The sequence below is a fragment of the Lipotes vexillifer genome, unplaced genomic scaffold, assembly GCF_000442215.2.
Source record: "Lipotes vexillifer unplaced genomic scaffold, Lipotes_vexillifer_v1.1 scaffold410, whole genome shotgun sequence".
In the NCBI taxonomy this organism is placed as follows: domain Eukaryota; kingdom Metazoa; phylum Chordata; class Mammalia; order Artiodactyla; family Lipotidae; genus Lipotes; species Lipotes vexillifer.
This window is the reverse complement of record NW_006794028.1, coordinates 264762-277862: the sequence shown is the minus strand read 5'-3', so window position 1 is coordinate 277862 and position 13101 is coordinate 264762. Positions and strand designations below refer to the sequence as shown.

The 13101-nt window shown below is 46.9% G+C and overlaps 1 protein-coding gene and 1 non-coding gene across 2 annotated transcripts in view; one reads left to right on the top strand and one right to left on the bottom strand.

The window, feature by feature from the left end:
- Window positions 1-9594, top strand: part of FSAF1 (40S small subunit processome assembly factor 1) — a 20156-nt gene extending 10562 nt beyond the window's left edge. Inside the window, exons 3-7 of the mRNA XM_007466986.1 lie at window positions 6421-6477; window positions 7470-7565; window positions 7688-7774; window positions 8350-8402; window positions 9456-9594. Coding sequence (XP_007467048.1) covers window positions 6421-6477; window positions 7470-7565; window positions 7688-7774; window positions 8350-8402; window positions 9456-9594 — 432 coding nt within the window. The remainder of the gene's footprint in view (window positions 1-6420; window positions 6478-7469; window positions 7566-7687; window positions 7775-8349; window positions 8403-9455) is intronic.
- On the bottom strand, window positions 5974-6045 carry TRNAE-UUC (transfer RNA glutamic acid (anticodon UUC)). The gene has a single exon. It is a non-coding gene; the product is annotated as a tRNA-Glu (tRNA).
- Window positions 9595-13101: the final 3507 nt, after the last annotated feature.

The window sequence follows — 13101 nt, the reverse complement described above, 5'->3', positions numbered from 1 at the left end:
GACCCGCGGCTGGAGGGGGCCTCGGTGGGCAGAGGATCAGGCCCGGAATCTCAGCTGCCTCCCCGGGGCCCAAGTGGGCAGGGGAAACCTGGCCACGCTCCCTTTTGATCCGCCCCTCCCCTTTCCCCCTCTGGGCGTGGGATCCCTTCCCCTCCCCCAGCCGCCCCTCGAAGTCCGGTCCCGCCTCCACTCCTCCTCCCCCTTCACTTCCCCGCATGCCCCACGTTCTACCAGGTTGCTGGGAGTTCCTCCTGCCCCCTTAGGTGTTCTTGGTCCCCCACCGGTGCCCGGTAGGTGCCCTAGTTGTGCGGAGACACAAACCCCACGTCCTCCTAGTACGCCATCTTGACCCTTTTCTCCTTTTTAAAGTTTATCTTCTGAAAATGTGAATGTGTCTGGCTAAGGAGACAGTATATGTGAACACAGTAAAAACGTATACACCCATAAAAAGACTTTAGAATGTTGACATTGAAACATATAAATAACTGCAAATTAATATAGAGCTAGTTGTCATGGCATATCCTGGGTATAGGGCATGCCAGGCAAAGGATAGACCATTGGAGTAATTAAGACACATAGTGCTCTGCTAAGAGTTTGTGCAACATGGGAACAGGTACATGTGGCCCCTGCTCTCTGAAGACTTACAAGTCACCATAGGACAGTGCAGACAGACATGGGGTCCGCAAAAATACGTGATCAAATAATGATAGCCTCCATTGACCAGTCGTGCGATCAGCTGGCCATCTTTGAAGTTTTCTTTTTATTTCTGTTTTCCTTTTATTTCTCCATTTATGTGGCTCCCCCCACTAGTCGAGTCTCCATGTGAGTTCCTGTTGCCCTCTGTTGTCTGAAGTATTCTCGAGAGCACAAGAGGTACTGGCAAGTAAATGATCTTCTTTTCCCAGAATTTAGGCTTGTGCAATAAACAATGATTAAACTACATAGTGTATTGAAACAGATTTTCATAGGTGTGATATGATGGTTTATAATAAGAAATATTAAATATTTGTCCCTGTTTCTGGCACAGAGCTCCTAAAACCCTTGGAATTTCTTAAGAGATGAGAACAGTAAAGGTGTCTTTTGTTGTGTTAGTGAAATGACTTGGAAAGCGTCCTTGAATGGGGACTGGTTGCCAGGAGAACCAACCTTGTGATTAGAGAACCTATGCCCTGACTTCTGGGGAGGGCAAAGGGGGCTAGTTGCCAGTGGCCAATGATTTACTCAATTATGCCTGTGTGATGAAACCTCTGAGACTCCAGAAGGACGGGGTTCGGTTTGGAGAGCTTCCAGGTTGGGAGAGTGGAGCCTGGAGAGGGTGTGGAAGTTCCTCACCCCTTCCCACGAGCCTTGCCCTCTGCATCTCCTCCATCTGGTTGTCCCTGAGTTATGTCCTTTTAGAATAAGCTGGTGATCTAGGAAGTAAACAGGTTTCTTGAGTTCTATGTTCCACTCTAGCAAATTAGTTGAACCCAAGGAGGGGGTCATGAGAACTTCCAGTCTGTAGGCGGTCTGTTAGAAGTACTACAGGTAACAACCTGGGCTTACATTTGGCCTCTGAAGTGGGGACGGTATCGTAGGACTGAGCCCCTTCATCTGTGGAACCTGTGCCGTCTCTGGTAGATAGTGTCAGAGTAGCACTGAACTGTAGAACACCTGACTGTGTGGGACCGTTGCTCCCATGTGTGGGAAACCCTTCCCCTTGCATCGGAGTTGGTGACCAGAACCCCTTTTAATGGACTTATCTGGGAACTTGGTCACCATTTGTTTAATATTTTACCCATTCCAGATAGGTGACCTACAAGTGAACTTCCTGATCATGTCCCATTTGTAAAGCTCTATAGACACAGTCTGCCCAGAAATCTTATTCATTCATTTAGTCCACAAATAATTGGATGCTTACTCTTTGCCAGGCCCAGGAGATCCCACAGTAAACAAGGTACAGTCCTCTGCTCTCATGGAGTGTATGGTTTACTGGTGGGTTGGGCAAACCCTGGATAAATTAATATCAATAATATACTTGAAAAGAGCTATAAACCCTCTGAAGGAAAGATACAGGGTCCTGAGAGTAACAGGCAGAACTTCCTTTAGAGCCAGTGGTCAGAGGTGACTTGAGGCTGATGCTCTGTTGCAGGGTGCTGGGAAAGGAGGGAGCAGAGTAATGCAGGCAGAGGGAAGCTGCCTTGCAAATGCCCTGAGCTGTAGAGAGGCCTTTGGGGTTCCAGGAGCCAGCAGACAAGGGGGAGGGGAACGGAGGGGGGAAGGTGTGGACTGTTGGAGAAACAGGCTGAGGCCAGCCCGCACCAGGCCCCGGAGACAATGGGACCTTTGGAGTTAGTTTAAAGCACATGGAAAGCCACCAAAGAATTTAAGCAAGGGCATGAAGTGATCTGATTTATATTTTAAAAAGATGGCTCTGGCCCCTGCGTGGTAAATGGATTATAGGTGAGCAGTAGCCAGAGGCATGAGGGGACCGAGTGAGGATTACTGTAGGGCTCCAGGTTCAAAACGGGGTGGCTTGGACTTGTGATTTGAGGATTGAGTGGATGAACTCACTCTTTAATGAGTGCAAGGCTGCCTATAAGGAAGAAAATTCCTATGCTCTTAAGAAATGAAAGTGTAGCTTAAAGTGATCCAAGTATTGTCTGGCCTTCAGAGGTGTGTCTGATCAATGTGATTTTTCCACCCCTAACACTGGTCCATCTCATGAACCTTATGGCCTCCACAGAAAAGAGACAAGAAAGATATAGTAGAAATAATAGAACAGTGTACTGTAGGTCAGAAGGGACGCCTGGATCCTGTGGCCTGGACTGAGGTACACATACACTGCTTCTGAACATGTAAGGAATTGCTGAGTAAAGATTTACCAGTATTTCCTGAGTGCTTACTGTGTACTAACCATGATTATTTACATTCATTAACTAGTTCAGTATCTCATTAGGTCTTCACAGTGTGACCTGTCTTCATTTCGCAGAAGAGGTTGATGCCTAGAGGGGTTGAACTATTTGCCTGCATTTAGACAGGTACCCCACCATCCCATATCTGCAGTTCCAAAACCCCAGAGCTTTGGAAAGCACAAGCTAGGTTGTTTTTTTAAGTTTGGTGCAAATTTATTTGGCAGTAAAACCCGACCTGAACTGAAGTGAGGCTTAAGAGTTTTTTCTGTTGGTTCCATTGGGCGTGAATATTCATAGGCATTGCTGCAGAAACGTGAATGTGCTTCATTACGGGTTGCTGTCTGGACAGTATTCAGTATAATCACAGTATCACCATCTGAATTGTCTCAGGATTCCAGATAAAGGATTGTGGATGTGAAATAAGTGCTAGACCCCAGGCTTTCTAGCTTAAAAGCTGTGTGCCTAACTACTACACAAGCGAGAGGGAATATAGGTTAGTTAGGCTGTTTGTCTCTTGAGGAACACAAGTGTGCTACACCAGAAGCTTCACTAGACATAAAGATATTCTGTCAAGTTATTGCCCCAGGTTCTTTTTTTTTAATGTTTATTTTATTTTTTATTATTTATTTATTTTTGGCCACGCCCCATGGCACATGGGATCTTAGTTCCCCGACCAGGGATCCAGCCTGCGTCCTCTGTGTTGGAAGCATGGAGTGTTAACCACTGGACTGTCAGGGAAGTCCCTGCCCCAGGTTCTTACTGCCCTCATAATCTTTGCAGTACCCCAGGGCTGCCCTGAAGTCCATCGCCCTTTAGCTGTACCACGTCCCCTACTCTTTAGTACATCCAGTGTCAGATAGGTATTAAGAAGAAAGTAATCTAATTGAAATAATTTACGCTCAAGAAGATTTGAAAAAATTTCTCAATATTCCCAGAACTGCTGGCATAATTAAAAAGAGAGTGTTTATTTACCCAACTCTTCTCTAATTGGACAAAGTTTGGACAGGGTAACTAATAGAAGAAAAATCTTACCAGTGCAGGAGAAAATACTTTTGGTCAGCAAGTCAGCCCATGAGAAAGTTCACTGAGTCTGGTACTCACTCTGAGTCTGCTTCTTATAGCTTGCTTGCTTCTTCACTACCTAACAGACAAGTTCTCACAATCTCCAAACGTTTCTCTCTCTCGTGTGTGGGACAGTGAGGCTTTATCAGTCAAGATAGGTGAGACAGTGGTTCCATAACAAGTAGTCCCTACATCTCAGTGGTTTAAAGGCAAAAGTTAATCTTGTTCTCATGTTACGTGTTCATCAGGATTGTCAGGGCAGACGGCTATGATCCACGCCGTCCTATTCTAGGGACCCAGGGTGATAGCGGCTCCACCATTTGGTGGAGAAGGGGAGTTGATGAAGCCTTTTTTTTTTTTAATTTATTTTTTATTTTTTGGCTGTGCTGGGTCTTTGTTGATGCGCGCGGGCTTTCTCTAGTTGCGGCTAGCGGGGGCTACTCTTTGTTGCGGTGCGTGGGCTTCTCAGTGCAGTGGTTTCTCTTGTTGTGGAGCACGGGCTCTAGGGCATGCGGGCTTCAGTAGTTGTGGCTCATGGGCTCAGTAGTTGTGGCTCACGGGCTTAGTTGCTCCGCAGCATGTGGGATCTTCCCGGGCCAGGGCTCGAACCCGTGTCCCCTGCACTGGCAGGCGGATTCTTAACCACTGCACCACCAGGGAAGTCCCGATGAAGGCTCTTAGAGGTTTCATGTGGAGGGAGCATGCTTCTGTCTTCTCACACTTTGGCCAAAACAAGTCATGTAGCCGTGCCTAACTTCAGGTAGGCAGCAAAGCCCAGTTCTCCTGTGAGCCTAGAAGTGGAGGAGGACCCAGTATTACCTGTAGGCACTAGTGCCCCCTACCACAGTAAGGGTAGGGGAAAGAAGACAGGGGAGACCACTGATTATTTCTAAATGCAGGTGCTGCATTGTGAATAATGTACTAAAGTGGTTTTAAAGCTAAAAGTAGAAATTAAAGTTAAGGTAGTGGTGGGGATCATGCTAATAGACTCATCATCATGATAATTATCCAAGAATTTTTTTCTGTAAAGTAGGATCTGTTACCGAACCAGGTCCATTTGCCCGACGTGCAGCAAGCCTAGATGCCGAGGTTTACAGGTTATTCAAGAGGCAGCCAAGTGAGGAGATGGGAGAACAAGTCTGAGATCCGCCTCCCAACAGCGAGGGGGCTGGGGTCTTTATGGGATAAGCATGGTGGTCTTAGGAGTGGGGAAGGGTGATCAGAGGAAGGGGAAAAGGTGAGGTAATCGGTGTTCTGTGCAGACGTATCTGGGTTACAGGCGTCTGTGTTCAGAATGGAGGTGCTCAGCATGATCGGAGCTTTCTGGCCCCTGACCTCAAAAGGCCCTTCCTCGGACACCTGCGCAGGCCCAGTTTTAGGGCTGATGACCTGGCCAGCCTTAGCCAGCTCTCACGGGGCAGGAGCTGACTCCAAATTCCTGCAAAACAACTGGGCTACGAGAAGCTGGGTAGGTATACAGTTAAAGAGAGGGGAAAGGAGAGAACAAAATAACTAAAGCGAGCTTAACCTGTGAAGGCAGGTTACAAGCAGAAGGGTTTTAACAAGCCATTCCCCTGTCCGTTGCTCTTTGCACAGACCCTGCCCCGCCGAGCCAGAGGCCAGGACTGCTTTTCTAGATGCTGCACGGCTGGGATGGCCTGAGGTTGAGTAGAGATTTCTGTCCTTGGCCAGATTTGACAATAGTTTCCTTGAAGTCTCAAACTTCTGGTCAATTCTGTGGATTGGTAACCACAGCCAGGGGATATATTGATGTAAAGAGTCACATATTTTGATGGCATTTCCAGTATCATTATTTTCTGTAGGGAATTATAAACCCAGTCTCCATCATTTCTAGAAATCTGATGTTCCTGAAAGAAATTTTCAACTCAAGAGAGTTTAAGAGAGTTAGCCATTATTCCAATGGCTGGATAGGAGGGAAGAAAAGAGGGAATTCTTTTTCTCTCCCTCCCTCCCTCCCTCCCTTCCTTCCTTCCCCTCCTGGCTTGTGGGATCTTAGTTCCCCAACCAGGGATTGAACCTGGGCCACGGCAGTGAAAGCGCCAAGTCCTAACCACTGGACCGCCAGGGAATTCCTGAGAATTACTTAAATATGACCTTTTTACCCTCTAAAATTCTGCTCAGTTATCCTTTTCTAAACCCCCCCACCATACAGAGTTTCCCACATTTGGTGTGTGAGATACAGACATTGGTGTCTCTCTTACTCTCTTTTCTTTTTTAGTTTCTCGTCAGTCTTTTCTTAAACTTTGAAACCTTAAATTTATTTTCTCCATTTGTCTTCCATTAGCTGTTAACTAGGCTTCTGTGCAACAAGCATGTATTATTGTTTGTTATTTAGGCATCTGGGCCAGTTTCAAGGCTTTTAAAAACATGAGTATGCTCTTGGTGTGATGGATGTTATAAGGAACAGATGACCTTAATAAGAATGTTTTCTTTTCCTTTTCAGACCAAAACTAGTATCCTCGAGAAAGATGTGGATGTACAAGAATTTAACTTAGAAAAGGTATGTGCTTTGAAATTATTAATTTTTTCAGCTTTATAACAAAAATGAATATGTTTACATGTTGTCCGATGGTTGGGGAAATGGTGAAGCAGATCACACTACATTTACTTGATTGAACATTGTGCAGTCGTTTAAGACATGTCGGTTTTGTGACTACAGTGTCAGTGATACAATGGTAAGTAGGAAAAGCAAGGATGTGTGTGTTCTGTGGTTGTAACTAGGTTTTAAAAATGTGTGAGAGAGACTTCCCTGGTGGTCCAGTGGTTAAGACTCCACCCTCCCAATGCAGGGGGCCCGGGTTCGATCCCTGGTCGGGGAACTAGATCCCACATGCATTTCACAACTAAGAGTCCATGTGCTGCAATGAAGGTCCCACGTGCTGCAACGAAGGTCCCACGTGCTGCAACTAAGACCTGGTGCAGCCAAAATAATACATAAATAAATAAATAATTTTTAAAAGAAATTTAAAAATAACGTGTGAGAAAAAAGAGAGGAAGTAATTCAGCTGCCAAGAGTGGGTATTGGTGACGTTTTCTCTTCTACAATATGTTTTTAAAGAAAGAACATGGACCTGTGTTTGAAGCTGCTGTGATAAAGGGTTTCCACGTGTGAGTAGATGTATTGGGGAAGGTACTTTTAGTTGTTGCCTTTATGGGTAGTAGCTTGTTTTAGGGCACAACCTAAAGTACGGCAGAGCTCTGCGGGTCACCCTCGTTTTGTCACTAATTTGTGTGGAGATAAGTCTTTGCTTCGACTGCCTGCATTCAGTATGGGAGAATGGCGTGGGGAGGTATGGACCTTTGTGAGAGACTCCACAAAGCTGCTTAAACCGCACCGTGACAGCACTCTTGCGAGGTGTAGCCCCTGCAGGTCCTCCATAGAAGTGCTGGGCATGTAGCCCATCGTGTCTGGCAGGCAGCACTCCTAAGGCTGTGTTTCCTCTGTGGAGTTTCTGGAAGGCACTTGGGCCTGACTGTGCTTTGTGTCTGCAGGCTCGTTTGGAAGTGCACCGGTTTGGGATCACAGGTTATGGAAAAGGAAAGGAGAGAGTCCTGGAGCAGGGACGCGCCATTATGCTGGGCGCTAAGGTGAGGGCTGCTTCTGCCTCCCACCCGCAGACGGGGTGCAGCAAAGGGGGGTGCCCCGGGCAGGGCAGGGCAGGGGCAAAGGCAAAGTCAGAAATGATGCTTGGTGTCCTTTCTCATTTCAGCCTCCCAAAAATAGTTATGTGAATTACAAGGTTTTGCAGGAGCAAATCAAAGAAAAAAAGTCTGCAAAGGAAAAAGTAAAGAGAATGGTAGGTGTGATAGCCTTTTCTTAAACTAGAACAGAAAGGTGGTTGCAATTTGCTGGACCCCGCTGCTTGGAAAGCAGTCTAGACAGCAACAAATCTAGAGTTAGATGACTGTTCTTACCCTCTCTTCAAGTCAGCTACATTTTGTGATACCAGCCACATAATCTGACTTATTTACCTGAAAGGTTTGCTTTGAAATAGCAAACTCCTAATCAGGTACTGGGAGCTACTTTGACCTTTTCCCTATATGCAGTCCTTTTTTTTTTTTTTTTTTTTGCCTTTTACATTGTATAGAACACACGGGCTTCTGAAAAACCACAAGGGGAATAGATGTTACGCTCCCTCCCTTTCACCTAAAATGGAAGATTTGACATTTCTCCTGTCTGTTTTCTCTGAATGGTCTTTCACAGTCTTGAAAGGGTTTTAGGATGAAACTTTGTATAATTAACATGCCTACTTGAAAAAAATATTAAAAATAAATGATATCTCTGTGGCTTTTGGTCACAAATCTCTTGCCTTTTTTTTGAATCTCCATTATCCATTACTGATACATATGTTTTCTTTAATTGTGAAATCAGGCCCAGGACACAGATATTTTCAAGAAAAAGAAGAGGAAAGGACAGGAAGACAGGTGAGTGATACCATCAGGTACTCAGGTGGAATGATTTGGGTAAATCCATTGGTTAGTTCTGAACATAATACCTTGAATTGATGTGGTGTTTCTAGCCTGATACAGTGGTGCACTGTCTCTCCTGATCCTAAGTCAAGGATCTTAGGATCCTTGAGGGGGGAGACAGGATTCAGTAAATTGTCCAAGATCAGACAACTCCCTCAGGATTAAACTAGGAACCTTCTCCAGTCTCCCATTTTCAAAGACCAGACATGTGCAGTGACTAGTGGAAAAGCTGAGGCTGACATTTCCAACAAGACCTCTGTCCCCTCCTAAGAGAGCCTGTGCTGCCTGCACTTGCATGACCACATGAGGCAGAGCACCGTGGTTTGAGTAATGGAGCATTGATTTTGTGCCTTTCTGCTTGTTTCTTAGCTTTTGTTCAAGTACCTTTTTCTCTCTCCTCAAATTACTGTTTCAAAGTCTACTTTTGTCTTGAGCTTTTTCTTGGACCCCTAGTGAGCTTGCACATGCTGGAAGGTGGTCATCTCTTCTGGTTGTGTGGTCTGTCAAGGGCCCACTGTGTGCCAGGCACATAGGTGTCTAGGTGTTGGGCGTACAGCCATGATCACACTGAGAGTCCCCGCCCTGGAGGAGCTTATATTTTAGGGAGGGAAACACACCAAAACATCTAAACAGATAAGTAAGGGCATGTCAGGTCCTGGCAGGTTTTGAGAGGAGGTTGAAATAGTGCATTGTGAGAGAACGTCACTGAGGGTGGGCCGGTGTGTCGTTCTAAGGAGGCCACATCTGAATCGAGAACTGAGTGGGGAAGATCCGGAAAGATCTGGTAGCAGAATATTCAACGTGGAAGAAACCAGTGCAAAGGCCCTGGGGCAGGAGGCAGTTGGCATGTTCAGGGACGCAGGAAGCTAGTGGTGCCGCAGTGGGGCTGGGGCCTTGCATGGGAGGGGCCGGGAGGTTGCAGGGCCAGACCTCGGTGGCCTGGTTGGTGGTGCTGAAATCCTTTTGTATAAGCTTAACTATAGTACCTTCCTCTCACTTTAAATATAGGAAATCCAAAAAGAAGAAATCGGCTCCCAGTATTTTGTCAAGTGGACGGATTGGACAGGTTGGAAAATTCAAAAATGGGACACTGATTCTGAGCCAAGTTGATATCAAAACAATAAATTCTTCCAGAGCGGCTAAATGAAGTGCTTTATAAACTAAAGGGAGAGGTGGGGGAGCGCCAGCGCACTGAGACTGGGCCTGCAGGACCTCCACAGTGTTCTTAGTGAGGTCATATTCCACAGACGGCTCTTTTAGTTTAGGGAACAAAATCAAGTTGAAATAATAAAATTTCTATCTGCTTAAGTGTCTGGGTTTTTTTTTTTTTTTTTTTTTTTTGGTGATAACCATGTTGGGCCACAACTGTAATGTGAATCTGAAGTAAAACTGAAACCGTGTAACTCAGATTGGGACTTGAAGCCATGGTCTTCCAGCTGAGATCACACGCCTGGTCTCAGGACTTCACGAAGCTCAGGTTCTGGATGTCTCATCGCAGAAAGAATTCAGCGAGAGACAAAGTGATAGATAGGTAAGAAGTGGATTTATTTAGAGAGACACTCCACAGACAGCGTGGGCCATCTCAGAAGGCGAGAGTGGCACCAGGGTTTGGGGTTGTCCGTTTTTATAGGGGTGGGTCATTTCACAGGCTAATGAGTGGTGAGAGTATTCCAGCTGTTTGGGGGAAGGGGCGGGGATTTCCAGGATTGGGCCGCCGCCCTCTTTTTGACCCTTGTGGTCGCTCTTGGAACTGTCATGGCACCTGTGAGTGTGCCATTTAGCTTGCTGATGTGTTACTGTGAGCGTACACTGAGGCTCAAGGTCTAGAGGAAGTCGACTCGCCTGCCATCTTGGATCCATTTGGTTCTAATCAGTTTATATCGTGTCCTCGGGCTATGTCATCCTTTCAAAGGTTGTGCCCTGCCCCCTTCCCTCCTGTTTCATAACTATTGAGAAGAATGTTTTAATATTCTCCATCAAGGTTCACTCGAGTTTCACTTTCACTGGTGTTTTGTGCATTTGCTTGTAGATATTTCATAATTTTACGGATTTGTAGATGCTAATAATTAGCTTAAAATTGCTTTTTAATTTTCTAAAAATGATTTAATGTTACTATATCATGAAAGAACTAAGAATGTGATCATTTGTCAGTTGTTTTGTGGGAAAAGCATTTTTGATTTTCAGCCAAAGTGTATAAACTCTACTTTGTAAGAACTTGTATAAATAAAATACAACTTTGTGGTAAAAATGACCATGACTATTAAATAACACAACAGATGAGTTAAGCAAATGTTATCTCCTTCTAAGTCATCACCTGAGGTAATCATACATATATTTTTAAATAATCTTGCCCTTGTTGAAAGTGTCTGGAACTTCTCAAAGCTTGTGGAACTTTAAAAAAAAAAGGTCTTCAATTTTTTATTTTTTGCAGTGCCAAAAAATTGAGATCCAAGCCTAACAATAAAGTTTTGGTGAAAACAGAGGGGTACTTTTCACTGCTGGCTGACTTTCTTAAGCGACTCATACATTGACTCTGAAGACATTGCCATTGTTCAAAATATGCTTTGAATTGAGGCAAAATTGGAAATGTTTTATTAAATGAAAACATGGTAATTGTTTCATTTTTCAGGTTCATTTTGAAAGGCAGTATTCGTTAGGGTGTATATTTTGGCAGTTTTTAAGAGGGACTTTTTAAAAAAATTTATATTTATTTTTGGCTGTGTTGGGTCTTCGTTTCTGTGCGAGGGCTTTCTCTAGTTGTGGCAAGCGGGGGCCACTCTTCATCGTGGTACACGGGCCTCTCACTATCGCGGCCTCTCTTGTTGCAGAGCACAGGCTCCAGACGCGCAGGCTCAGTAGTTGTGGCTCACGGACCTAGTTGCTCCGCGGCATGTGGGATCTTCCCGGACCGGGGCTCGAACCCGTGTCCCCTGCATCAGCAGGCGGACTCTCAACCACTGCGCCACCAGGGAAGCCCGAGGGGGACTTTTAAGAAGGTGTAGAAGATGCCAAATACGGCAGAAGCCCTAGGAAAGAGCTCAGGAGCTGGAAATAACCTAGTGGAGTGGGCACCGGCCCAGTTGAACGCCCTCTCTTTATCTGCAGGGAGCCGGGAAACCTAGCGGCTCTACCTCACCTCACTGCCCATGAGCTTCAGTGGCTCAGATCCAGAGCCCCAGGCTAGTCAATTCTGGAAAAGCATGCAAATTCCTAGTATAAATTGCTTACCTTGTTTTTGTTTCACCTCTTAAATATTTACAGAGCAGTTTTGTGACCACTGGGTGCTCTGGAACCACTCAGAGGTCTAGAGGCTACAAGCAACCTGCACGGTAAGGACTGATGATCATGCATAAAACTGTGCTTTTATCTCCCTGTTGGTGAGGCTCCTTCCAGCAAGGTTAGCAGCAGAGAGAAGTGACAATGGAAAACGGTTCTTCGTGGAAGACAAGGGTCGTCTGGCAGCAGCCACAGAGGGAGGAGCCCTGGCCTGGGTGCGCTGGGTAAGAGCTTCCTCGCGGTCTCTTCCATACTCACCACCCTCCCCCCGTCGCAGAGCGTCTCCCCGGTCGTGGACACATCGCGTGGATCGGTCCTGGTGCCACGTGACACTCCCACCTGCCCTTGCTCCCAGTGACCTGCTTAGGGAACTCGAGGTTCCCATCCCCAAAACTCTTGGCCTTGTGGACCTAGCGCCCCTACTTTGCAAAGAGGGAAGCAGAGAGCACAGCTGTGTCCCACTGAACCGAGGCTGTTGCCTGCACGAGAAGAGACACCACCCCGCAGGGGTGATTGAGCCTGACCAGCAAGAGCCAGTGGGGCTGCCGGCACCCAGGGGCCAGGGAGGGGTCTGTCTGCACCCAGGTGGTCACCCAGGTGTCTCTCGTACTCCCTGTCCCCAGTGTGGGTGGCAAACACACAAGTGCCGGAACCCTGGACTGCAAAGGGCTTGGGGGCCCGCAGGAGATGAGGGTCTGAATCAGGTGCTGGGTGACGGCGGAGGGAGTCTAGGGTAAGGAGGAAAGGGCGCTAATGGTGAGTGTCTGGGCAGTGCCAGGCCCAGCGAGCCTTCCTCGGCCCAGCTCCCCTCTCTGGGACTCTGGAAGAGCTTCTCCCCAAACCTCAGGGAGGCACAGATGTGTGGCACAGGGGGGTGGACCGGTGGGCCCTGCGATGTCCCTCGCAGATCCCGTCGGGAATAAGGGCCTGGTCCCTCTGCTGCCGAGAGTGCTGAGCACACAGCCTTCAGCGGTCAGCGCTCTTCAGGGACTGCCCGCCCCCTTCCCGTGCTGGCCACAGGCAGCGATGATTGACCTGAGGGTATTATTTTTCTTATTTTTAAATATTTATTTTTTATTTATTTGGCTGCACGGGGTCTTAGTTGTGGCATGCATGTGGGATCTAGTTCCCGTACCAGGGATTGAACCGGGCTCCCCTGCATTGGGAGCGCAGAGTCCTAGCCACTGAGCCACTAGGGAAGTCCTGATGTGAGGGACTTGTCATCCCAACTCTGGACGACTCCAGTTGAGGTGTGAGGCCCTCGCTGAGTCTCCCTTGGCCTGATTCTGCTTCCTTCTCTTTGTGTTGATGCCAAGAGCTCTCTCTAAGGGACATCCTGCCCTCTGCTCTCAGAGTCTGCAACTGCCCCCGACCCTGC